Genomic DNA, 23300 nt, shown 5'->3' with positions numbered 1-23300 from the left:
CCACACATGTTCCAGTTCCGATATACTCTCTGGTGGTATGCCCCCACAGTGCAGGCCACCTTTCTCCTGTTCCCGACTGACACTGCCAATGCCCGTGCTGCTTCATCCTCGCTGCCAAGCCATGCAAGTATTCTTGATGGCTGTTGTCTGGAGCCAGTACTGACCTCCCGCTAACTCAATACCTTGTTATACCTGGCAAGGTTCTGAAGCTCCATGTTTCCCGTGCACTCTTTGAAAAATCTGAAAACCGCAGTAAAATTGCAGGTAATTGCCTGTTTAACAGGCTTAACTACCTTCCCGCCACATGAGTGCAAGGTCTTCCCGCCATGCCCACTACCCTTTGGAATATCCAGTTGCGATGTAAAGACGTTGGGCTTCCGTCTTGACACCTATTGTTGCAATATTCCAACCGCTCCGCCTCCCATCCTGTCCCCAAAGGGTTGAGAAAGTTCAGCCCCCATAATTAAACAAGAAGAAATATCATTTAACCAAAGAATTGACCCCAATACTGGGGATCAGACATCCCTTTTAAGAAAGTATCTCACACTCAACTGACCCTTTAGGAATACGTCCCACAACTTCTATTCCATATTTTCCGTATAGGTTAACATTCGACGAAATCACTGTGGCAATTATTACCTATTTGGGATTAGAACAGAAAATTAGTGATGTTGGATGTATTCGACCCATGGTTTTTCAAACTCACTGAAACAGACTTTTTTTCCCCACAGGCTGAGATTAGCTGAATTGCATTGTCACCAATTAGGTTTATTATTTTAAAATGTGGAAGAAGGAAGTGCAAAATTGATTTGAAGACACATTTTAACAACATATTATCGGTGTTAAGAATTGCAGTACCTTATTTTCTTCCTACTATTTAGAAGGAGGGAAAATGAGAAGGAGGAGAAAGAAGTAGCAATTTTCCTGGTAATGCACCTGGGTGTCCTGCGTTGCCTGGGTGCAGCAAATATAAGAAAATTGGAAAGGAGCACCAGCGAGAAAAATCTATTTCATTAATCCAACAGAAGACTATTGTATTTACCTCAATGAGTTCGATAGGAATTGGTATTGGTAATTTAGATCTGAAATAGCCATTTATCACCTTCACTGCATACATAGTGGACATGGCAATAATACTGACAACAAGGGTGCCAATATTCGTCAAGTGCAATGCTTTGATCACATCGATTACAGTCTGTAAGAAACAGAAGAATGCACAAACAATCAACGAAAATGATAGACAGCCCTGGGACTTGAATGCACAAGCTGACTGGGAATGAAGTCCTCAACGCTTTGATTTAAAGGAACACCTGCCCCTTGAAGCTCATGTTTTATTTGTTTTTTTGAATTTGCATTTTAGTTCATCTATTGATGGCGAAGGTTAGTAATAGGAAATGGAATATTTTTCTACTTTCAAATCCAGCTCCCAAAATAGTTTAGATGCAGAATAAAGCTCCCTTTATGCTAACCCATCTATGTGCTTTAATTAAAGTATTTACTCAGAGTCCTTTATGACTATAAGTACATTTTTTCAGAGCTGTATTCCGTAGTTACCTCCAGGAGCACCTTATATACCTTACTTTATGCAGACTATGTGGAATAACATCAGCTATCATCACCAGAGAAGTATAAAAACAGGGTTTCTTCCAATGGTTCAGTTAGTGAAAGAAAATGAGGCAAACAGAACCAAAGCTTCCAGTTTACATTTTGTCCTGGGCTGAGTTAGCAATCTCAGCCAGGGTGACAGGGATTCTATAATTGACCTCAGTGTCCTGGGCTCGAGAGGGGAGAATCAGTACCTGTGCTTGCTTGGTATTTGGTTACCCATATGGCTGGGCTTGGCAGAGTTACCCCAAGATTGAACAGCCTGTCTATACACACTGCCCAAGTTCACACATAGAGGGCAGCATTTTGTCCTGCCTGTGGAGACAGGAACAGAGGTGCAATGTGGGGGGGGTGTGGCTAAACAAAATGGCCAGGGGTGCCGTTTCGATGTTGCCCTGGATTCCTGCCATTTTGTCCAGGACAGGGAAGGCCGAGGACGGCCTTTCCACCTCGGGCTAATTGAGGCCACTTAAGAGCCTCTTCCTGCCTCCACTCCAATTTTGTGGAGGACGGAGGGGCCTGGCGGCCACCTAGCAAGGTTGGGGGGGGGGGAGCGGTGGTGTCCCTCCTTTGGGGGCAATCCATGGCTCCCGGAGGGCCTCCCTCGGTGGTGATGGTTGCCCCCCGAAGACCGCCCCCTCACCCTTCCCACCATCGCCAGAGCCTGCTTGACTTGCCTTGGCGCCCGGCCCCACTCACCTGTCCCGGGGTCTCCTGGTGGCGCTGCCAGTATTGCGGAGCTGCCTGCCCTCCGATTGGCCGGCAGCTCTAGAGGTGGGAACTTGTCCTTAAAGGGATGGTGTCCCCAATAGCGGGCAGTTAATTGGTTGCCCGCTGTTAAATTGCAATGGAGGTCCGACGGAGGGCCAAGGCAGTATCTCGCCCCGCCATCCAGCCCACAGCCGGGACCCCTGTTGCCAGAATAAAATCCGTCCCAGAATCATACAACACAGAAGAAGGCCATTTGGCCCATCATGCCTCTGCCTGGTCCCACTCTCTTGCTCTTTTCTCAGAACCCTGCAGATTGTTTCTCTTAAAGTATTTATCCAATTTCCTTTTGAAAGTTACGATTGAATTTGATTCCACCACCCTTTCAGGCAATGAATTCCAAATCATAACAACTTGCTGACTAAAGACTGTTTTCTTCATCTCCCCTCTGGTTTTTTTTGCCAATGGGAAGATGAAGAGTATCTACATGAGGAAGACAGTAAAGGGAGCTTAGCACCCTTGAAACTGTACTTCAGCAAACTTTGACAAAAGGAGAGGAAAAAAAACACAAGAAAACTTAAAATAAATCTGAGCTGAAACTCAAATTTATTTTAACGGTGAAGGCCTCATATGTAGAGCTGCATTTTCTGTCATTTAACGTGGACTTCATCCTTTAATAAGAGATTACTTTTAGAATGATAAAAGTTAGTACAATCACTTATGAAGGTGATTTGTTATTTTCTTCTAACTAAAGTCGTTATTATCAAGTAATAAAAGCAAAATACCGCAGATGCTGGAAATCTGAAATAAAGACACTAAGTGCTGGAAATATCTCTGTGGAGAGAGAAACAGAGTTAACGTTTCAGGTCTGTGACCTTTCGACTGCATTGGCGTGTCAGGTGCTTTCTTGAAAAGTCAACTGGGTATCTGATGTGTGTGAGCCCATCACTAAAACTAAACATCTCCAAATAATGTTGAAGGATTATCTGGACCAGACTGTGAAAACTCAGAAGACCCAATGCTCGGTCTACGCCTCCATGTTTCGTAAGTGAGCCGGCCTGGCTGGTCAATCATTAACACTGCCTTGTACTGTTGGCCTTTTTGTTCAGATATTGGATTATTGAGTCGATCGGGGAGGGTTGGCTTGATTCATTGATTGGTGCCTCACCTTAGAGCCAACTCAACGGAAAAATACTCTTTCAATCTCTCCTACAAGGAGTGTAGACTTGAGACATGTGCTTCAATTCACTGAAAGTCACCTATTTCCTTCCAGCATAAAACCTTTATTGCTCTCATAACTCTAGAGACAGCAGCCAATTACCCTTTGGTATTTCACCTTTTTATTAGTTTGAAACAAGAACAGACTATTAGTTATTAATACAGAAACTAGGCTGTGCCGTCTGGAATAATAAAATGTTAAGGGGTGATTTGATAGAGGCTTTTATGTTTCTGAAAGCAACTGTTAGCGTAGATGGAGAGAATTTTTTTTTCGCTGGCAGGGGTGTTTTTAGATCAGAGCCAGACCATTCAGGAGAGAAGTTAGGAAACATTTCTTCATACAAAGAGTGGTAAAAATGCAAAACTCTCTCCCACAAAAAGCTGTGAACCTAATGAATAATTTTAAACCTGAGATCGTTAGATTTTTGCTATCCAAGTGTACTAAGGATATCGAACCTGGTGGGTAAATGGAGTTAGGGTACAGATCAGCCATGATCTCATTGAATGGCAGAACAGGGTCGAGGGGATGAATGGACTACCCTTGTTCCTATGTTCCTGTGTTTCTATGAGATTACTTTTATCACTGTGGTGCTTATAATACAATCTAGGGGTCATTTTACTGTCTGTTGCCCCGTACCTATGACCCTCGACAGGGTTATGAGTGTCCATTCTGGTGATTGAGTTCATCTGGAGGAGCAGCCCGAATAGAAGGTTTTCATTAATGAACAACTAGTGTTAATCTTGGCTGTGCTCTGTGCCCTTTCTGAGCACTGGCAATTGAGAGCACTCAAGTATTTCACACTTTACCCTCTTGAAGGACTCACTTATGGTTTGGTCACCTTTCTCATGATGTTGAATGAGTTGGATAAAGCCCACAATAAGACAAATACGCATCACATATATGTGATGCGTCAAGTGTGTTCGTGTAGAGGATGGTGCGTAGCATTAGTTTGCTTGCCACCTCTCGCTTTCAGCTCTCACCACTGGCTAGCAGTACAAGAAATGTGAAAAAGACAGCCAAGTGTGTAAGCCTCTCCCTGCCAGTACACAGCCTCTCCATCAGCAAGCACTATGTAGTGCCTCCCCGTGGCGACTTGTGTAAATTGGTTACCCCGTTGTCCTAGGCTAAATTGCATGGGAGTCGGAGGAGGTCTGGCCTCCAGACACGTGGCATGCAGGCCTACCGGCGTGTGATTCCATCCTGGTGCCCACAAACCAGACCCCCAGCTATGGGTAAATAGCCTGTCTGCCTTGTGGGTGCCTCGGGAGAGAAGAAGACTAAGGGAGTAATCCCCGACAGAAAATCTGGAGTGGAGTCTTGCAGGTGGTTATCTGTCATTTATCCGTCAGCTTTCAGGCAACTTCTGCAGCAGAACTGGTACCAAACGATACTTTTTTTTTGCCTTTACCTTGGACAATACTAGCAATGCCATGAGGGGGGTCCTGAGGCTTGGGTAACCCAGGGTCTCCATACTATTTGCCCAGGCCTGTGCCCTGGAGAAGACACTCCAGCTTCGTGGTTGGCCTCTACAGCCACAACAGATGATGTTCAATCCAGAAGTGATATACACCCCAGGCGCAGTCCATCATCTTCCGAGATGGACGGTTGCCATCAAGACAAATAGGATTGATTTTAACCTCTGGTGATGTCCGGAAATGGGCAGTGGTGGATCAGTTGTTCATTAAGTATCCTATTGATTTGGAAAGGAGAATCGGGTGGGGTACATAAGTGGCCAGTCCATTACCATCCAAATTCTGCCACCATCAAAAGGTAAAATCAGCAACTGATGGTTTGAATGACTTTTTCTTCATACTTCCTTATGTATAGATTGACCAGAATAGAAGCTGCTTGTATTGAATATGTGGAATAGAGTACTTTATAACAATATGCAGGCACTTTATTTAACTGAGCAATGTGTACTCATTCTGTACAGTATAATTGCTACTTGTTTTATTTAAACAAGAAATGCTGGAACCACTCAGCAGGTCTGGCAGCATCTGTGGAAAGAGAAGCAGACTTAACGTTTCGGGTCAGTGACCCTTCTTCGGGCCACTGACCCGAAACGTTAACTCTGCTTCTCTTTCCACAGATGCTGCCAGACCTGCTGAGTGGTTCCAGCATTTCTTGTTTTTATTTCAGATTTCCAGCATCTGCAGTATTTTGCTTTTATACTTGTTTTATTTGTTTGATTTGTAGTTTACCTTGCGTCAAGTCCCATTCACCCCTGTGTTCGCTACCTGATGATGCCTCAAATTTAAAATTCTCTTCCTCGTGTCTAAATGCCTCCATGGTCTTGCCCCTCCCTATCTCAGTAACCTCCTCCAGCACGACAATGCTCCAGGAACTCTGCATTCCTTCAACTCTCGCCTCTTGTATATCCCCACTTTCTTGCCCCACCAGACCTGCCTTCAGCAGTCGAGGTCTGAAGCTCTGGAATTTCCCCTCTAAACCTCTCCACCCCTCTACCTAAGATGCTGCTGAAAACCTACTCTTTGACCGAACATTTGGTCATCTGTCCTAATGTCTTCTTCTTTGGCTTGGTGTCAAATTTTGTCTAATTATGCTCCTGTGAAGTGCTATGGGAGTCTTTACAATGTTAAAGGCGCTATATAAATGCAATTTGTTTTTATTTTCCCCAGCTATGGAAATTACAGTGTAAAGTAATACATGATAGTGATCTGCTACGGTAGTTCAGATTCCATCAATAGTCACATATTTATATCTCACATTGCATAAAGCCACCTGTTACTCACATAAATTAGTGAGAGGGGTCCATTCTTTCTGGGAATGGTGATGCCAAACACATACTTCAGCTGTGACACCAGCACATGGACTGCTGCACCAGTTGTGTAACCTCGGACGAGAGGGTCTGACAGGTACGTGACAACAAATCCAAACCGTATCAATCCCAGCAGGATCTGCAAAGGTTGAAGAAAAAAACAAGCTATTGATACAACAACATTGCTTCTATCCCTGTGATGCTATGATACAGCCTAGGATTCATTTTACAGCCGGTCCCCACTTTACCTGTGGACTTTGACACAGTTGGGTGGGTCTGCACTGGTAATTGAGTCCATCTGGAGGAACAGTTAGATAATAAGGTTTACATTAATGAGCAACTATTGTTACTCTTGGTTGTGCTGCATATCCTTTGTGAGCACAGGCAATTTAGAAAGATCAAGTATTAAGTCTCACTTATGAATGGTAACTTCCCTTATGACATTAAATGGGTTGGACAAATTCCATGAAAAGACAACTAGGAGTCATTTTAATTTTCAGCAGTGGAGGAAAACAGCAGGTAGCTGATCGGCCGCCTATTATGGCCCTGCCTGTTGTACACCCCTCCCATTATGCAGCACGCCTGTTGTGGAGCCTGCCTATTATGGAACCTGACCATTAAAGCACCCACCATTATGGACCGCCACCCGCCCCCCTCCCCCGGGTTATGTACACTGCCCCTTATGGTCCCACCTGTTATGCACCCTTCCTGTTATGCAGCCCACCTGTTGTAGATCCCACCTGGTATGGACCTTGCCCATTATGAACCCTGCACCATATGGCCCCACCCGTTATGGCGCTGCCCATTATGCATCCCTCCTGTATGGCCCTGCCCATTATGGCCTTGCCTGTTATGGACCCCACCTGTTATAGACCCAGCTTGTTATGGACTCTGTCCGTTAGGGACCCTGCCTGTTAGGGACGCTGCTCGTTAAGGACCCAGCCTGTTATGGACCCTGCCCGTTACGGCCCCACACATTATGGACACCGACTGTTATAGACCTCGTCTGTTAAGGACCCAGCCCTTTATGGACTCTGACAGACATCGGCCCTGCCTGATATGGACACCGCCCATTTTACACCTCGCCCATTATGGCCCCGCCTGTTATGCACCCCACTGTTGTGGCCCTGCCCGTTATGGACTCTGTCTGTTAGGGACCTTGCTCGTATGGACCTCGACTGTTATAGATCCCACCCATTATGCATCCGTCTGTTATGGACGCTGACCGTTATGGACCCTAGCCTTTCTGGAAGTCGCCTGTTATGCGCCCCGCCATTATGGCCCTGCCCGTTATGGACCCCACCCATTATGGGCCCGCCTGTTATGGACCCCTCCTGTTAGGGACCCTGCCCATTATGGACCCCGCCATTATGGCCCTGCCTTTTATGCACCCCGCCCCTTATGCATCTGCCTGTTATGGACTCTGACCGATATGGACTCCACCCATTATGGAACCTGCACATTATAGACCTGCCAGTTATGCATCCCACCTGTCATTCCTTTCTAATGAGAGTTATTCCCTCTCCCTTTTTTTTGACAGAACAAGAAGAAACTCCAGATTATATAATAGGAGATGGGGTTAACCCATCTCCCAAATAGCAAGTAGAATGGTCCTAGCAAAATAAAACTATTGAACCTGTTATTTTTTGGCTGTGAGGGACATGCCTGTGCTCAGCTGGCCCACATTGTATGATATTTGGGAATTGCGGGTGCTGACCGACACTATTACTCTGTCAGTAACAATCCTGAGAGGATCGCTCTCTCACACCATTGGCCCTTGACAAACAAAATTACTAAGTGACACTGCTCCATGCTACAGCTTCTGTACTTTGGTGGAATATGCGATTAAGCTCTTTTAGAAGATTGAATGACTTTTCATGTGAAACAATTAACTAGCTCACAGTAACTGTTCAATGGATTATGAAATGGAAAGTTTTTTTATAAATTCTATTTTTCACTCCTGTTTTATTACTCAACTCACAACTTCTTATGGCCAGTCCTCTATACTGTTCCGCAACTAGCGGAAGGGACGAGAGACAGACCTGGGTGTTGTGGCCACTCAGAATCAACGCGACTGTGGCATCTAAGTGCAAAAATTCAATGCTAGAACAGGAAACGGGGAGTTAGTTAAAATGCAAAGTGATGATGGATGATGACGGCTGGTTAATAAATGATGTGGAAGAGGGGCTGGATGAATAATGACGGGCAGTAATGGGGATGGTTACTGGGGTTAGTTGGAGCTCAGAATAAAGATGGAGTTGATCTTGGACACAATCCTTTTTCAATCTTGGAAAATAATGAACTGCAATTTCTCGTCTGGATTGCATGCAAGCCCAATTGCTAATAGATGTCATTATTTTAGCATACTGCAATCCTTAATCCTGTTTCTCTCCCTTCCTTTCCTGCATGAATACTGGCTCCTCTCATTCTTGGTTAAAAAAATTAACTCACTTGATAGATCCCACAAATGAAGGTAACCATGGCTGCCGCTTTCACCCTCATTAAGTCTCGTGCCTCGGTGTCGATTACAACTGTTCCATTTGTATCATTTTGAGGACTGATCACAAAGTTCTCATCCGGGGCCATCCTCTCAGTTATGGTCCCCAGCATAACACTCACTACTGCAAAGGAACCTGCAACAGAGCAGAATTGGACAAAGGCGGAGTAAAACATAAACATCAGTCTACAGAAAATATTCTAAATTAGATCAATGGTTACAAATTCCCATTACTTTTGTCCAGCAAAAGCACCAGGTACATTGTCCTGATGTAGAATCACCTTGCAAAGACTGACAGAGCATTACTGTTCACAGTGCACTGAAACATCACCCTGTGCAATGATAATGAACCATCCTGCACATAACACATCTTAGCAAGTTATGACTTTCAGGAAGCAATAACTTGCACCCAGTGATATGGTATGTTAGAAGCTCCATAGGTAGCATAATATGAATGGTGCCCATATGAAGTGGTATGAAGAGAGTACAGGAGCAGTGTGCTCTATGGAGTATTTAAATATGGAGTTGCATGAGACGTATAAGCAGAGCCCTATACAGAATGTGAGTCAGCAACCCTACAAGGAGGGCATAGAGAACAACTTGAGCAGCTTTGTAGCATGAATGACATAAACAGGTCCTGAGATGACGTGGTGTGAGAGAGAATGCTGAACAGTGTAAAAAGCATAGGTGGGCCATGGAGTATAAGGAGCAGCAGCTGACATTAAGCGGGGCCTCATACAGATACTTGAGAAATGGTGACTTCTTCTGAACTGCTGGATAATCACCTCCTAACTTTAACAGTTACATATGAATTATTCAAGTTACAAATATTAGCCAATATATAGGAAACATTAAAATTTGATTTCATAAAGAAATGCACCTTTAGAGGAACCACTTTATTAAAGGAGCAGGAAGACTGATTCAGGTTGTTCTCCCATGGATCCCTCTCCATGATGAAGAAAACCATTTAGTAGTGAGTAGCTTCTGTTGGCAAGATAAGAGGAGATCGGGGGGGGGGGGGGGGGGGGGGAGGTGGTGGGGGTGGGGGGGGGGGGGTGTGGTGGAAGGTACTCTCAAAAGAGGAAGGCTGCAGAGCTTACCCACTGAAACATGTCTGGATGTTCCAAATACAAAGTATATAAGCACAGGGAAGAAGGATGTATAGAGTCCAAACACAGGGGGAACAGCTGCCAAAAGGGCATATGCCATACCTGCAAAACAAAATATAAATTAAAATAACATTCATACACCAGACCATTTATTTTCTAATCTAAATTAAGATCTTTAGAAAGACCTAAAATGTCTGACTATTGTCCTATTTTAAAGTTTGTGACGTGTCCCTTTCTCTTCAGCACCCTTAGAGCTTCTCACTAGTAGGAGGCCAAGACCTTGATGAGATGACCAAGTCCCTTTTGCGATTGTCCTTGATGTTTTACGTGGCACAATGTTTTATTTTATTCATTCCTCTTTCCCTGTAGGCAAATGACTGGACTCCACTCAGCAGGCAGGTTTCTTTCTGCAGTTATGGTTGGTGGCACTCCAGCTGTACACCCAATCCTGATGTTCAGTTCCATCGATTTCAATGGAACTGAATATGGGGTGAGGTGCATAATGGGTGGCCAAAGCAATACTGCCTGTTTAGTGCTGCCAATCGACGAATTTCTACCCAAATGTTTTGCAAAACATTTTACCAACTCTAATCAGGTGACTATTTAGTGAGGCTCCATCCTATTTTGCTGTCCTAAAAATTCTGGAATAAAGTGTTAGAGACTCTCATGAGGCAGTAACAAGGGCAGCAATTACCATTGCATGGTGTTTGTAAAAGATAAAGCGCTTACTCTGTGGTAATTGCACAATTCCAACACTGAATCCGGAGCAGATGTCGCCCAGCAGCCATTCTCGGAAGGGATACTTGGGCAACCATCGGAGGATTGGGATAAACGTGAACAGCAAGGATTTGGCTTTGGGGCCCGAGCATCTGGAAAAAATAATGATCAGTCAGTGCTAGCCGAGAGCAGATTAGTTTGCTTCAAGTGGACATTTTTGATCAACCCGGCGAGAAGCCAAAGATTCGTTTGAAACCTAATTAGGGTCTCCAGTAATGACACTTACTAATCTCAAGCGCATGACCAAACATAATATATTTGTCCATCAGTAATTGCACACAAATTAAAAAAAGGATCTCAAAGCTGCCCCACTGAAATTAGTTAATATATCAAACCAAAGATAATAACAATCAGCATGCAGAAGGAGTGATGGTAATTCATTCCTTTTGCTGAGTCAGTCATACTATCAATGATCCCTTAAAGAATGTGTTTTGATCATTCTACTGGCTGCGTTTGCTGACAACGCAACCACTAGGTGGCGCAGTGCTGGCACATGCACAAATGCAGCCTCATCCACTGAAACGTCACAGTCTGCAACATCTCATGCTGCTGCCAGTAATAAAGATGGTGCTACTCAATTTATCACAAAAAACAAACTAAGCCCAAATCCCCTCAATGGCTGTGATCGTGGCCTCCATCCCACCCCCAATAGTACCCTGCTCCCTTCTGCCACCGTGCTTTTTTTTGCCGCTCCCTCCTGCGCCAGTCTGCTCGCTGCTCACTCCTTGCCTTGCTGCTGCCTTCCCTCAGCCATCCCTGCCTGCACTTCGGCGGTTCGTTCCCTGCCGCTTCTTCGGGCGGTGTGACAGGGAGCGATCGGCCGAGGGGAGGAAGCAGCAAGGCTGGGAACGAGTGGCTGAAGGAAGGCAGCGGCGAGGCTGGGAGTGAGTGGCTGAGGGAAGTTGGCGGCGAGGTGGGGAGCTAGCAACCCCGTTCCAGTACGCATTGACATTTTAGAGCGCATGCGCGAATTAGTCCTTGCAAGCCAGCTGCTGATGTAGGCTACACATGCGCAGCACCATACTGACAGGAAGAAACTGTTCTGCGCGTGTGCGCAGCTGGGAATGCACTGATGACGTTGATGTTTGGCTGCGTTGACAGGAGTCACTTTGATATGTTATACTGTCACTACAGCAACAACAACTTGCATTTACATAGCGCCATTAATGTAATAAAACTTCCCAACATGCTTCACAAGAGCACTATCGGACAAAATCTGACACGTCGCCACATAAAGAGACATTAGATCAGATGATGAAAAGCTGCACAAACGGGTAGGTTTTAAAGTGTATCTTAAAGGAGGAGAGAGAGGTAGAGATGCAGAGAAGTTTATGGGCTGAATTCCAGAGATTCGAGCCCAGGCAGCTGAAGGCACAGTCACCAATAATGGAGCAATAGAAATCAGGAATGTAGAGGAGGCCGGAATTGGAGGAACACAGAAATCTCAGAGGATTGTAAGGGCTGGCGAAGGCTACAGAGATAGGGAGGGGTGAGGCCACGGAGGATGAGAATTTTAAACTTGAGGTGTTGCTGGACCAGGAGCCAATGTAGGTCAGCGAGCACAAGTTGGTGGGTGAGCGGGACTCAGATGCAAGTCTAGAAGAAGTGGAAGGATATTTACTGAAGAATAGTATACTTTATTTTATAAAGATACAACAGAGTTGCATATTTATCTTAATTATATCAATACTCTACCATGCAAGAAAATGCTCTACTTCACTACAGAGCAACACAGTCATCATTATAACAACAACTTGTATTTTTATAGTGCCTTTAACATAATAAAACACCCCAATACACTTCAAAGGAGCTTGATGAAACAAAATAAGACACCAAGCTACATAGAGAGATATTGCAACAGGTGACCAAAAGTTTCATCAATGACATAGGTTCGAAGAAGTGTATTAAAGGAGGAAAAAGAAGTAGAGAGGCAGAGAGGTTTAGGGAGGGAATTCCAGAGCTTAGGACCTAGGCAACTGAAGGCACAGCCACCAATAGTGGAGCAATTAAAAATTGGGGATGTTCAAGAGGCCAGAATTAGGGAAGCACAGATATCTTGGAGGGTTGTGGGACTGGAGAAGATTACAGCGATAGGGAGGGGCAAGGCCATGGGGTGATTTGAAAACAAGGATGGGAACTTTAAAATTGAGGCGTTGCTTAACTGGGAGTCAATGTAGGTCAGTGAGCACAGGGGTGAAAGGTGAATGAGACTTGGTGCAAGTCAGAACACTGTAGCAGAGTTTTGGATGACCCAAGTTTACAGAGGGTAGAATTTGGGAGGCCGGTCAGGAGTGCCCTAGAATCATCAAGTCTAGCAGTGACAAAGGTATTATTGAGGGTTTCAGCTGTCGATCATAGACTCATAGAAATTTACAGCATGGAAGGAGGCCATTCGGCCCATCCTTTGGCTGCACCGGTCAACAAGTAGCCATCTAGCCTAATCATTCTTTCCAGCTCTTGATCCGTAGCCTTGTAGGTTATGGCACTTCAAGTGCATATCCAAGTACTTTTTAGATGTTATGAGGGTTTCTGCCTCACCACGCTTTCAGGCAGTGAGCTTTAGATCTGCACTGCCCTCTGGGTGAGAAACATTGCCCCTCGAACCCCCTTTAAACCTCCTATCTCTTACTCTTAATCTATACCCCCTGGTTATGGACCTCTTCACGAAGGGCAATAGGGCCTTTCTACCATTCTATATAGACCCCCTCATTAATTTTTTAGATTATGATTAGAGATACAGCACTGAAACAGGCCCTTCAGCCCACCAAGTCTGTGCCGAACATCAACCACCCATTTATACTAATCCTACACTAATCCCATATTCCTACCAAACATCCCCACCTGTCCCTATATTTCCCTACCACCTACCTATACTAGTGACAATTTATAATGGCCAATTTACCTACCAACCTGCAAGTCTTTTGGCTTGTGGGAGGAAACCGGAGCACCCGGAGAAAACCCACGCAGACACAGGGAGAACTTGCAAACTCCACACAGGCAGTACCCGGAATCGAACCCGGGTCCCTGGAGCTGTGAGGCTGCGGTGCTAACCACTGCGCCACTGTGCCGCCCTAATTATACACCAATTCGGTCTCCCCTCAAACTTCTCTGTTCCAAAGAAAACGATTCTAGTCTATCCAATCTTTCTTCATAACTAAAATTCTCCAGTCCAAGTAACACGCTTGTAAATTTCTTCTGTAACCTGTCTAGTGTAATCACATCTTTCCTATAGTGCGGTGACCAGAACTGCTTGCAGTACTCCAGCTGTGGCCTAACTATTGATTTATACAGATCGAGCATACCCTCCCTGCTCTTATACTCTATGCCTCGGCTAATAAAGGCGAGCATGCCGGATGCTTTCTTGACTACCTTATCTACCTGTCCTGCTACCTTCAGGGATTTGGGCGTCGCTAGCTAGGCCAGCATTTATTGCCCATCCCTAATTGCCCTTAAGAAGGCAGTGGTGAGCTGCCTTCTTGAATCGCTGCATTCCTCGGGGTGAAGGTACACCAACAGTGCTGTTAGGAAGGGAGTTCCAGGATTTTGACCCAGTGACAGTGAAGGAATGGCGATATGGTTCCAAGTCAGGATGGTGTGTGACTTGGAGGGGAACTTGCAGGTGCTGGTGTTCCCATGCATATGCTGCCTGTGTCCTTCTAGGTAGTAGAGGTCGCTGGTTTGGAAGGTGCTGTCAAATGAGCCTTGGTGAGTTGCTGTAGTGCATCTTGTGGATGGTACACACTGCTTCCACTGTGTGTTGGTGGTACAGGGAGTGAATGTTGAAGGTGGTGGATGGTATGCCAATCAAGTGGGCTACTTTGTTCTGGATAGTGTCGAGCATCTTGAGTTTTGTTGGAGCTGCACTCATCCAGGCAAGTGGAGAGTATTCCATCACACTGCTGACTTGTGCCTTGTAGATGGTGGACAGGGGAGTCATCTGGTGAGTTACTCACTGCAGAATTCCTAGCCTCTGACCTGCTCTAGTAGCCACAGTATTTATGTGACTGATCCAGTTCAACTTCTGGTCAATGGTAACCCCCCCCAGGATGTTGGTAATGGGGGATTCAGCGATCATAATGCCATTGAACATCAAGGGTAGATTGTTAGATTCTCTCTTGTTTGAGATGGTCGTTGCCTGGCCCTTGTGTGGCGTGAATGTTACTTGCCACTTATCCTTCCAAGCCTGAATGTTTTCCAGGTCTTGCTGCATCTGGAGACGGGCTGCTTTAGTATCTGAGAAGTCACAAATAGTGCTGAACATTGTACAACCATCAACAAACATCCCCACTTCTGACCTTATGAAGGGGTGAAGGTCATTGATGAAGCAGCTGAAGATGGTTGGGCCAAGGACACTATCCTGAAGAACTCCTGCAGTGATGTCCTGGGACTGAGATGATTGACCTCCAACAATCACGATCATCTTTCTTTGTGCTCGGTATGACTCCAACAGCAGAGAGTTTTCCCCCTGATTCCCATTGACTCAAGTTTTGCTAGGGCTCCTTGATGTCATACTCGGTCAAATGCTGCCTTGATATCAAGGGCAGTCACTCTCACCTCACCTCTGTAGTTCAGCTCTTTTGTCCATGTTTGAACCAAGGCTGTAATGAGGTCGGGAGCTGAGTGGCCCTGGCGGAACCCAAACTGAGCGTCACTGAGCAGGTTATTGCTGAGCAAGTGCTGCTTGCTAGCACTGTTGTCAACCCCTTCCATTGCTTTGCTGATGATCGGGAGTAGACTGATAGGGCAGTAATTGGCCGGGTTGGACTTGTCCTACTTTTTGTGTACAGGACATACCTGGGCAATTGTTGGGTAGATGCCAGTGTTGTAGCTGTACTGGAACAGCGTGGCTAGGGGTGCGGCAAGTTTTGGAGCACAGGTCTTCAGTACTATTGCCAGAATGTTGTCAGGGCCCGTAGCCTTTGCAGAATACAGGGCGTTCAGCCGCTTCTTGATATCATGTGGAATGAATCGGATTGGCTGAAGACTGGCATCTGTGATGCTGGGGACCTAAGGAGGAGGCTGAGATGGATCATTCACATCGGTACTTCTGGCTGAAGGTGGATGCAAATACTTCAGCCTTGTCTTTTGTACTGATGTGCTGGGCTCCCCCATCATTGAGAATGGGGATATTTGTGGAGCCACATCCTATTAGTTGTTTAATTGTCTACCACCATTCATGACTGTATATGGCAGGACTGCAGGTCTGAGATCTGATCCGTTGGTTGGGGGATCGCTTAGCTCTGTCTATTGCATGCTGCTTCCGCTGTTTGGCATGCAAGCAATCCTGTGTTGTAGTTTCACCAGGCTGACATCTCAGTTTGAGGTATACCTGGTGTTGCTCCTGGCATACCCTCCTGTACTCTTCATTGAACCAGGGTTGCTCCTCTGGCTTGATGGTAATGGTAAAGTGGAAGATATGCCGGGCCACAAGATTACAGATTGTGGTTGAATACAATTCTGCTGCTGCTGATGGCCCACAGCAGCTCATGGATACCCAGTTTTGAGTTGCTAGATTTGTTCGAAATCTAACCCATTTAGCATGGTGGTAGTGCCACACAACACGGTGGAGGGTATCCTCAATGTGAAGACAGGATTTTGTCTCCACAAGGACCGTGCGGACGTCACTCCTACCAATATTGTCATCGACAGATGCATCTGCGATAGATAGATTGGTGAGGATGAGGTCAAGTAGTTTTTCCCTCTTTCTGGTTTCCTCACCACCTGCCACAGACCCAGTCTAGCAGCTATGTCCTTTAGGACTCAGCCAGCTTGGTCAGTAGTGGTGCTACCGAGCCACTCTTGGTATTGGACATTGAAGTCCCCCAGTTAGAGTACATTCTGTGCCCTTGCTACCCTTGATGCTTCTTCCAATCTTCAACCACTGCTCAACATGGAGAAGCACTAATTCATCAGCTGAGGAGGGCGGTAGGTGGTAATCAGCAGGAGGTTTCCTTGCCCATGTTTGACCTGATGCCATGAGACTTCATGGGGTCCGGAGTCAATGTTGAGGATTCCAAGGGCAACTCCCTCCTGTCTGTATACCACTGTTCCGCCACCTCTAGTGGGTCTGTCCCTCTTCCCTGATTGCAATGTCTGTATCCTCCCACTCTTTTGTGAAAGCAGATGCAAAGTATTCATTAAGAACCATACCCACGTCCTCCAGGTCCACACACAGGTTACCCTAGTGGTCCCGAATAGGCTCTACTCTTTCTTTAGTTATCCTCTTGCTCTTTATGTACTGAAATTTTTTGTCGGTTTTCCTTGATTTTACTTGCTAATATTTTTTCCTTTTTAATTTCACCCTGACACTTTTTATATTTCTCTATGCTTTGTGTAGTATTGAGTCCTCAATATCTGTCATAAGCTTTACTTTTTTTTATCCGCTCCTTTAAGCCACTTGAAATCCTGGGGTTTCTGAATTTGATAGTCCCACCCTTATTCTTTAAGGGAGCATACTTGCTCTGAACGCTCACTATCTCCCTTGAATGCCTCCCACTGATCTGTCCATAATTACACTAAATCTAACTGAATTATGATCACTTCCATCAAAGTGCTCCCCAACTTTCATCCATTCCACCTGCCCAGCTTCATTCTCTAGAACTAAGTCCAGAACAACACCCTCTCTTGTTGGGCTTGCTATGCACTGTCTAAAAAAAAAGGTTCTTCTGAATGCATTTTAAGAATTCTGCTCTCTCTGTGCCTTTCACACAAATTCTATCCTAGTCACTATTAGGGTAGTTGAAATCCTCCATTATTATTGTTCTATTGTTTTTGCACTTCTCAGAGATTTGCCTACATATTTACTCTTCTATTTCCCTCTGACTGTTTTGAGAGTCGATAGCAGGGTTGTCCAACATGGGCCAGGATCCCACCTGCCAAAGGTTTCCATCCAGCCCGCTGATGTAAATTTTACCAGGCCGTTCCTCATCCTCGCAGGGCTCCGTGACTGGAGATGAGAAATTTCCCACTGTCTTCTTCTTGCAGACGGGCTTTTAAAAAAATCAGAAGTCAGTTTCACAGCTGACAGTTGCTGACATTGGGAACAGCTGTTTCCCAACTTTGGACAGATTTGGGGCTTTTTAAAGCCCATTGGAAAATCCCAAATTTGTCCAAAGTTCAGAAACCACTGTGAAACTGACTTCTGATGTTTAAAAAACTGACCAAATATCTGCTGAGTGTTTTTTAAACATCAGAAGTCAGTTTCACAGTGGTTTCTGAACTTTGGACAAATTTGGGATTTTCCAATGGGCTTTAAAAAGCCCCAAATCTGTCCAAAGTTGGGAAACAGCTGTTCCCAATGTCAGCAACTGTCAGCTGTGAAACTGACTTCTGATTTTTTTGCTGAGTGTTTCGCTCTCTGCAACTGTCAGAGAGAGAGAGAGAGAGAGGCCGGGGTCGGGGGGTGGGTGGGGTGGGGGGGCGGGGGGTGGTGGAACAGAGAGAGAGAGAAAGGGGGACAGGGACAGAGAGGGGGGACAGAGAGAGAGGGGGGGACAGAGAGAGAGAGAGATGGGGACAGAGAAAGAGAGTGGGGCAGAAAGTTGCAACATTACCTAGTGCATTTCATTCACTACATAGGAAGTGTAAATGCAAGATGAATGGATAATGCAAGGGGAACAATCTGAGTATTGCCCCTGTAAATTTTAATTATAAAACCAATGGAGCATTTATTCAAGATGTTAACAGTAACTTCAATAATTGCTTATTTACATTTAATGACTTACTGCTATTATTAATTTACTCGGAAGATTTATTTAAATCTCTTGCAGCTGATGGAAGTATGACAGAGCAAGTTTGTACTCTAAGACATATGCAATAGAATACCCACATTACAACAGTAATTACACTTCAAAAAAAGTACTTTGTTGGCTGTAAAATGCTTTGGGATGTCTCGAGATTGAGAAAGGTGATATCTAAATGCAAGTCCTTCTTTATGATTCTTCTCAGAATGAGGCCTTAGAAGGTTTTAAACTAAATAGTGGGGGCAAGGGGTCAAATTTGGGAAGATGTGGTAAATCAAAGAGTAGAGACAAGGCAAGAGAGAAAGGTATTAATATGGGAAAAGATAAACAGACCGTGACAGGAAGGGACAGTGAGTACAATTCTAAGGGTAAATCAGCAGATAAGGCTGATAAGGTTACAAAAATAATAAAAGGACAAAACTAAAGCATCTGGGTTGGATTTTACGTTGGGTGGTTGGGAGCTGGCCACTGAAGTAAAAGTCGGTGGTGAACCCGCTTCCGCCTAGCCCGGGGATCCGTCCCGCATTTTACGGGTCCCCGGGCTTTAATTGTTCCGAGGTGGGATTTCCCACTTCAGGGAGGAAGTCCCGCCTCATTGAGCTGCCGGCCAATCATTGGGCAGGCAGCTCTTAGCCCCAGCAGGACCATTGGGAGTGGTGGCCACTGCTGGGACCGTAGCCCAACCAAGGACATGGAACCAGGACTGCAGGTAATTTTGGTTTGCCTCGCTGGGGGTAATTGAACGGGCCCCGGCAAGGCAAGGATGGTTGTTTGAGGGAAGTGGGTGGGACATCTTGGATTCTATGGGTGGTTGGGGAAGCAGGGGCAGCCCTCAATTGGGCAACCTGTGCCCGATCGTCAGGACACCCTTCGCCCCACCCGGTGCGCTGAGAGGTGGCCAAGTTTCACCAGGCGCCCCTTTCACATCTCCAGGAAGCAGCTATGGACATGTGTCAATCACTGGAAATCCCCGTGGAGGCAGGCGAAGGCACTTAAGTGGCCGTTAAGTGGCCACTTAAGGGCCTTGATTGACCTGGGGTGGGCGGCCATTTTTCACCCCCCCCCCCCCACCCCTCACCCCATGTAAAGTGGGTTGGAGACGGGAGTGGGTCGGGAAGGACTCCCGGTGCCTCCCGCTCAATTTTATGCCACTCCACCCCCCCGCCCCCCCATCTGCTCACTGGGGTGGTGTAAAATTCCGGCCTCTGTATCTGAATGCACATCGCATTCAAAACAAAACAGATGAACTGAGAGCGCGAATAGAAATAAATAAGTATGATCTGATAGCCATTACAGAGACATGACTGCAGAATGACATAGATTGGGATGAATATTGAAGGGTGCATGACATTTAGGAAGGGCAGGAAGCTAGGAAAAGGTGGAGGAATGGCCCTGTTAATTAATGATGGTATTAGCATAATAGAGAGGGATGAGCTAACCTCAGGAAACCAGGATGTAGAAGCAGTTTGGGTAGAGATGAGAAATGATAAAGGCAAGAAGTCACTTGTGGGAGTGGTGTACAGGCCACCTAACATTAACCACACAGTAGGATGGGGTATAAAAGAAGAAATAATGGGAGATTTTCAGAAAGGTATCATGATAATCATCAGGGATTTTAATCTACATATAGACTGGCAAAATCAGATGGGCAAAGGTAGCCTAGATAAGGAGTACATAGTATGTTTTCGGATAGTTTCTTAGAACAACACGTTTTGGAGCTAACCAGAGAGCAGACCGGACTAGACCTGGTATTGTGCAATGAGATAGGATTAATTAATGATCTCATAGTAAAGGTGCCCCTAGGCAGCAGCGATCATACATTCAGATTGAGGGAGAGAAGAGTGGGTCTAAGAATAGTTCTTCTTTGGCCTCCTTGTCTCGAGAGACAATGGGTAAGCGCCTGGAGGTGGTCAGTGGTTTGTGGAGCAGCGCCTGGAGTGGCTATAAAGGCCAATTCTAGAGTGACAGACTCTTCCACAGGTGCTGCAGAAAAATTTGTTTGTCGGGGCTGTTACACTGTTGGCTCTCCCCTTGCGCTTCTGTCTTTTTTCCTGCCAACTGGTAAGTCTCTTCGACTCGCCACACTTTAGCCCCGCCAGCATGGCTGCCCGCCAGCTCTGGCGATCGCTGGCAACTGACTAGTATTTTATAATAGTATTTTATTATTATTTTATAATAGTAAATAGTATTTTAAACTTAAATAGGGGTAATTATGAGGGCATGAAAGCAGAGCTAGCTAAAGTGAACTGGCAAATTAGGTTAAGGGATAGGTCAATAGAGATGCAGTGGCAGACATTTAAGGGGATATTTCAGAATACACAGAATAGATACATTCCAAAGAGAAAGAAAAATTCCAAGGGGAGGAGCCACCACCCACAGTTAACTAAAAGAGTTAAAGATAGTGTCAAACGTAAAGAAAAAGCATATAATTGCGCAAAGATGCGTGGCAGGTCAGAAGACTGGACAGAATATAAACAACAGCAAAGAATGACTAAAAGATTAATAAGGAGGGGAAAATTAGAGTATGAGAGAAAGCTAGCTAGAAATATAAAGACAGATAGTAAGAGTTTCTATCGATATTTAAAAAAGAAAAGAGTTAACAAAGTGAGTGTTGGTCCTAAAGAAAGTGAGTTGGGGGAATTAATAATAGAAAATAAGGAGATGGCAGATGAATTGAATAGGTATTTTGCATCGGAACTCAAGAAAATGAGAATCACCAGGGAAGTGGTACTGAACAAATTGTTGGAGTTGCGGGCTGACAAATCCCAGGTTCCAAATGGACTTCATCCTAGGGTCTTAAAAGAAGTGGCCAGTGAGATAGTTGATGCGTTGGTTTTAATTTTCCAAAATTCCCTAGTGTTACGCCCAGATGAGAAAGGTGTCTAGGGGTCCCCCTCAGCCTTTACCTGGTCTTACTGTAACAGGGTTTAATTTTAAACACACCGTGTTTTTAGTGAATCCTTGTTCACTGCTTTCCAATTATAAGGCAAAGAAACCAGCACAAACAGGCTTTCTTAGGTTTAAAGAAGAACAGTTGAAATTTATTAAACTTAAACTCTAATTTGGTTAACACCTATGGATACACGACACGCCCACGCTAGCATACATACGCAATACACACGTTCAAATAGAGACAGAAATGAGCCAAAGAAAAAATAAAGTGGAAAAGTTTGAGGCAATATTTGAAGAGGGTTTTTGTTACGGTTCTTCGTGCTCACTGTAGAGTCCTTGATTGTAGTAGATCTTGCTTTTCATTGGGGCCCAATATTCTTCTTATACCTTGTTTGCTGTAAGAGACTTTTCTCTCTTGGGGTTCATGTGTCTTCAGTGGGTTCAGAACCTTGTGAGAAAGAGATGGGAGCAGACAGGAGAGATCTTCTCAGTCCAGGAGCAAACAGGCTTTCTGAGTTCAAACTCTCTGTGACCAGTTCAAAAGAAAACCCTGGAACAGCTACGTAGTCATGTGACTAGCCAGTCTAACCAGTCCTGGCCCTTGTGGATTGTATCCTCCTTAGCAGGCTCTGGAATGCGGTTCCTCACCTTCGATGTCTGTTCGTATGTAAATGTTTTTTTCCAGCCACGGCTGATCTGTTTAACAAGTCATTTCCTCGCTCCAACAACAGTTAAAAATCAACGTTCATGACAAAATTTATGTGCCTCATTCTTGGCGGGTAGGGTCTAGCATGACACCTAGATTGGAAAATAGCCAATGTAATTCCTTTATTCAAAAAGGGAATGAGACAGAAAGCAAGAAACTACAGGCCAGTTAGCTTAACATCTGTCATTGGGAAAAAGTTAGAAGCTATTATTAAAGATGTTATAGTAGGGCACTTAGAAAAATTCAAGGTAATCAGGCAGAGTCAACATGGTTTTGTAAAAGGGAAATCATGTTTAACCAATTTATTGGAGTTCTTTGAAGAAGTAACATGTGCTGTGGATAAAAGGGAACTGGTGTATGTACTGTACTTAGATTTCTCGAAGGCATTTATTAAGATGTCACATAAAAGGTTATTGCAAAAAATAAAAGCTCACGGTGTAGGGGATAACATATTGGCATGGATAGAAGATTGGCTAGCTAACGGGAAACTGAGAGTAGGCATAAATGGGTCATTTTCTAGTTGACAAGATCTAATGCGTGGCGTGCCACAGGGATCAATGCCGGGGCCTCAACTTTTTACAATTTATATGAATGACTTGGGTGAGGGGACCGAAGGTATGGTTGCTAAATTTGCTCTGAGATGCAGAGGGATCTGAGTGTCCTAGTGCATGAATCACAAAAGGTTAGTATGCAGGTACAGCAAGTTATTAGGAAAGCTGATAGAATGTTATCATTTATTGCAAAGGGAATTGAATACAAAAGTAGGGAGTTTATGCTTCAGCTATACAGGGCATTGGTGAGATCACATCTGGTGTACTGTATAGAGTATTGGTCTCCTTATTTAAGGAAGGATGTAAATCTAGATTAATACTTGGGATGGAGGGATTGTCTTATCAGGAAAGGTTGGACAGGCTAGGCTTGTATCTTTTGGAGTTTAGAAGAGTATGTGGTGACTTGATTGAAACATATAAGATCCTGAGGGGTCTTGACAGGGTGGATGTGGAAAGGATGTTTCCCCTTGTGGGAGAATCTAGAACTAGGGGTCACTGTTAAAAATAAGGGGTCACCCATTTAAGACAGAGATGAGGAGAATGTTTTTCTCTCAGAGGGTCATGCGTCTTTGGAACTCTCTTCCTCAAAAGGCAGTGGAAGCAGAGTCCTTGAATATTGTTAAGGCAGAGATAGATAGATTCTTAATAAGCAAGGGGTTGAAAGGTTATCAGGGGTAGGTAGGAATGTGGAGTTGAGGTTACAATCATATCAGTG

At 44.9% G+C, this 23300-nt stretch overlaps 1 protein-coding gene across 3 annotated transcripts in view; it reads right to left on the bottom strand.

Annotated features, from left to right (window-relative positions):
* The window catches only part of LOC137380213 (solute carrier family 26 member 6-like), a 117604-nt gene that overhangs the window by 34652 nt on the left and 59652 nt on the right, over nt 1-23300 (bottom strand). For all 3 annotated transcript variants that reach the window (XM_068052017.1, XM_068052018.1, XM_068052020.1), the window contains 6 exons: nt 10647-10786; nt 9909-10019; nt 8763-8944; nt 6286-6450; nt 1043-1195; nt 557-639 (listed from right to left, as the gene is read on the bottom strand). In XM_068052017.1, the coding sequence (XP_067908118.1) occupies nt 557-639; nt 1043-1195; nt 6286-6450; nt 8763-8944; nt 9909-10019; nt 10647-10786 (834 nt within the window). The remainder of the gene's footprint in view (nt 1-556; nt 640-1042; nt 1196-6285; nt 6451-8762; nt 8945-9908; nt 10020-10646; nt 10787-23300) is intronic.

This window comes from Heterodontus francisci, chromosome 19 (genome assembly GCF_036365525.1).
Source record: "Heterodontus francisci isolate sHetFra1 chromosome 19, sHetFra1.hap1, whole genome shotgun sequence".
NCBI classification, from domain to species: Eukaryota; Metazoa; Chordata; class Chondrichthyes; order Heterodontiformes; family Heterodontidae; genus Heterodontus; species Heterodontus francisci.
Note: the sequence above shows the minus strand (reverse complement) of the source record. Positions and strands in the feature narration are given on the sequence as shown.